Here is a 3,695-nt window from a genome sequence, read left to right as displayed (position 1 = left end):
ACATTGGTGCATCCCAAAAGCACTATAATGCTTTAATGGACAGTGCAGTGTTCTAAGTGTAGACCTGTCCTTGATGATCTTGGCTTGTTTAGCCTAAGAAAATAAAGGCTGTGGGGGATATATGATTGTTCTCTATAAATACATGGGAGGGAGAACTCATCTTATCTGTTATTTAAGTTAAGGGCTAATGTCACAAAAACAAATAGATATAAACTGGTCATCAACAAGTTTAGCTTGACATTAGGTGAAGGTTTCTAACTCACAGAGAAGTGATGTTCTGCAACAGCCTGTCAAGGGGAGTTGTGAGGGCAAAAAACCTAACTTCTTTCAAGGCTGAGTTTTATAAGTTTATGGAGGGGATGTCATTATAAGGTTGCCATCTATGACTGCTGTTAGCTAATATCTCCAATGGCCAGAGATTGGTCACTAAATGGGGAGGGCTCTGTGTTACTACAGAATATACTTTTAGAGGTATCTGGCTGGTGGTTCTCACCCAATACTCAGGGTCTAACTGACAACCATATTTGAGATCAGTAAGGAATTTTTTTCCTAGGCTCATTTGGCAGAGACTCTAGGGGAGAGGGTTCGCTTCCTCTTTGGCTTGACGTGTGGGTCACTGCTGGTTTGGATTAGAAGAAAGGCTGGATTCTCTATATCTTGAAGTTTTGATATCAAGATTTGAGGGCTTGAGAAACTTGCCAGTGGTTATGGGCCTATTACAGGAGTGGGTGGGTGAGTTTCCATGGCCTGCAACATGCAGGTAGTCAGACCAGACAATCATGAAGGGATGATGGTCCCTTCTGGAATTAAAATTTGTGAAACGATGAAAGCTGAGGACACTGTTTCACATGCCACTTTGGAAGGTGGAGGGCTAGAATGTGAAGAAGACAAACTCTACATTGCCCAGACAGAAGGTAACACTGCTGGGGTAAGAGAAGCATAGAATCTCTCTAACTCACTCCCACCTTCTTCAGATGTCCCAGAGCCTTAAATGACACTTCCCTCCCACCCTTACCACTCTTGCTCCAGCTCTTTGTTATATTTAATCTATTTTATATGAGAAAAAGGATACAAAATAATTCTTGTTCAGCATACGCCAGGGCAATGTGTGAACAGCTAGGAATGAGACAACCTATGCCACAGGGTGAACTCAGTGGCTCTAACAATCATTTTGCAGTGGAAGGAAGAGTATAAATTTGATCCTCCAAGTTTGCTTAGACCAGGAAAATAAGGCTAGGTCAGGACATCAGGATAACCTGGACACGGTACATGGGTTATGTCCTTACTGCAAGGCTAGTTAGATTTTACATCATGATAGGTAACTCAAGCTAGCCAACTCCATGGAAAAACCTAGTGGAGATGAAACCATGGTAGATTTTACCTTGATTCACCCCTGGTCTACACTTACCTGGAGATTCGGCAGCAGTCGATGGGAGTTACGCAAACTACTCAGATTAGCTTGCGTAACTCCCATTGACTGCTGTGTTTCCCTTCTGCACACCATCTTCACTGCACTGCGCCAACAGGAACTGCGTTCCCGTCGACGCAGCGCTATGCTACTTGATGGGGTGGTTTTACTCAGTCGACTTCCTGATCGATTGAGCGGGTCTACACTGACCGCTCAGTCAATCCAGAAAGATCTATCTGGCGGTGGCCACTTTGCTGCCATCAGTATAGACATAACTGTAGCTAGATGAGGTCACCCTTATCACTCCCCCACTTGGAGCAGATGAACATTCCTTGTAGGAGGGTCACAAATTTCCATGATCCATAGGACTATAGAGTTGACAGAAAGGACCGTGGGATTCACTCCAAAGAAGGTGGAGCTGCAGAAGGCAAAAAACAGACAACTCACCTGGGGGAGTTGAGGTACCACAGTGAAGGAAATGGTGCAAATAGTCTTAGCGTTCGCTATGTGGGATTAGCAAAAATATTAAAGACAAAAAAGCTTTTGTCAGCTCTAGACAAGGTTACTATGCTGTTCTTCTCCCTTGTGTATTCTCTGGTGATAAAGAAGGGCTGAGCTTCGACTGAAGCCTTTCCCACACTCACAACATTCATAGGGTCTCTCCCCAGTGTGGATTCTCTGATGTGTAATAAGGGCTGAGCTCTGAGTGAAGCTTTTCCCACATTCACAGCATTCATAGGGTCGCTCCCCAGTGTGGATTCTCTGATGTGTAATAAGGGTTGAGGTGTCAGTGAAGCTTTTCCCACACTCACAGCATATGTAGGGTCTCTCACCTATGTGGATTCTCTGATGTGTAATAAGAGTTGAGCGCTGTGTGAAGCTCTTCCCACATTCACAACATTCATAGGGTCTCTCCCCAGTATGGATTCGTTGATGTGTAACAAGGGTTGAGCTTGCAGTAAAGCTTTTCCCACACTCACAGCACTCATAGGGTCTCTCTCCTGTGTGGATTCTCTGATGTTTAACAAGGGTTGAGCTGTCAGTGAAGTTTTTTCCACACTCGCAGCATTCATAGGGTCTCTCACCTGTGTGGATTCGCTGATGATAAATAAGGGCGGAGCAATTACTAAAGTTTTTCTGGCACTCACAGCATTCATAGGGTCTCTCTCCTGTGTGAAGTCTCTGATGTGTAATAAGAGTTGACCGCTGAGTGAAGCTTTTCCCACAATCACAACATTTATAGGGTCTCTCACCTGTGTGGATTCGCTGATGATAAATAAGGGCTGAGCAATTACTAAAGTTTTTCTGGCACTCACAGCATTCATAGGGTCTCTCTCCTGTGTGAAGTCTCTGATGTGTGATAAGACTTGAGCGCTGGGTGAAGCTTTTCCCACATTCACATTTATAGGGTCTTTCCCCCGTGTGGATTCTCTGATGTTGAATAAGGGATGAGTTGTCAGTGAAGCTTTTCCCGCACTCGCAGCATTTATAGGGTCTCTCCCCTGTGTGGATTCTCTGATGTTGAATAAGGGTTGATCTGTCAGAGAAGTTTTTCCCACATTCACAGCATTCATAGGGTCTCTCTCCTGTATGGATTCTCTTATGCCTAGTAAGGGCTGAGCTCTGAGTGAATGTTTTCCCACATTCACTGCATTCATAGGGTCTCTCTCCTGTGTGGATTCTTTCATGATTAATGAGGTCTGCACGTCTATGGAAGTTTTTCCCACACTCAGGGCATGTGTTTTTTCTCTCTCCTGTGAGGATTCTGTACTGGCCTGTGGTTTTCTTGAAGTCCTTGCGAGTTCCCTGACTATTAATGGATTTGTACACTTTCTCTTCTGGCTGGTTTCCCTGCTGCCTCTCTGGCCTGTGCTGACTTTCATAACTTTTTTGCTGCTCATGACTCCTGGACACATTCCGTTTAGATCTTCGCAACAATACTCTGTGCAGTTCTACTTGCTCATCATCCTTCTGAGGAGGATTCTGTTTTTCATTCTGATTCACTATCCCATCACCTGCTGGGAGAGAGAAATCTCAGAAACAGGAATGGAAAGAGGAGTAGAAACCAAAATAAGTGGTGGTGAAATGGGGGAGAAGGGATCAGGAAGTGAATTCCCCCCAAACTCTTCCCCATAAGGGAGAGAGGAGGGGATCAGTACTGCGTCCACATCCTATCCCAGTGACACTGTAAAGATGAAGGGAGGGCTACTGCCAAGTGTCAGCCAGGATGTGTAGGAAGCAATGAGCAATATCTTATCTGAGGATATTACCTGCTGGAGACAATCCT

The 3,695-nt window shown here is 44.8% G+C and overlaps 1 protein-coding gene across 1 annotated transcript; it reads right to left on the bottom strand.

Moving 5' to 3' along the window:
- Nucleotides 1–6: 6 nt before the first annotated feature.
- LOC137160167 (zinc finger protein 551-like) lies at nucleotides 7–3,202 on the bottom strand. The gene is given in 2 exon segments (XM_067558622.1): nucleotides 7–3,015; nucleotides 3,018–3,202. Coding segments are annotated over 2 exon segments (1,134 nt in total). The 5' UTR covers nucleotides 3,097–3,202; the 3' UTR covers nucleotides 7–1,960.
- Between the last annotated feature and the right edge of the window lie 493 nt (nucleotides 3,203–3,695).

Source organism: Emydura macquarii, unplaced genomic scaffold, assembly GCF_026122565.2.
Source record: "Emydura macquarii macquarii isolate MOO-44397 ecotype Brisbane River unplaced genomic scaffold, CSIRO-AGI_Emac_v2 contig_2162, whole genome shotgun sequence".
NCBI classification, from domain to species: domain Eukaryota; kingdom Metazoa; phylum Chordata; order Testudines; family Chelidae; genus Emydura; species Emydura macquarii.
Note: the sequence above shows the minus strand (reverse complement) of the source record. Positions and strands in the feature narration are given on the sequence as shown.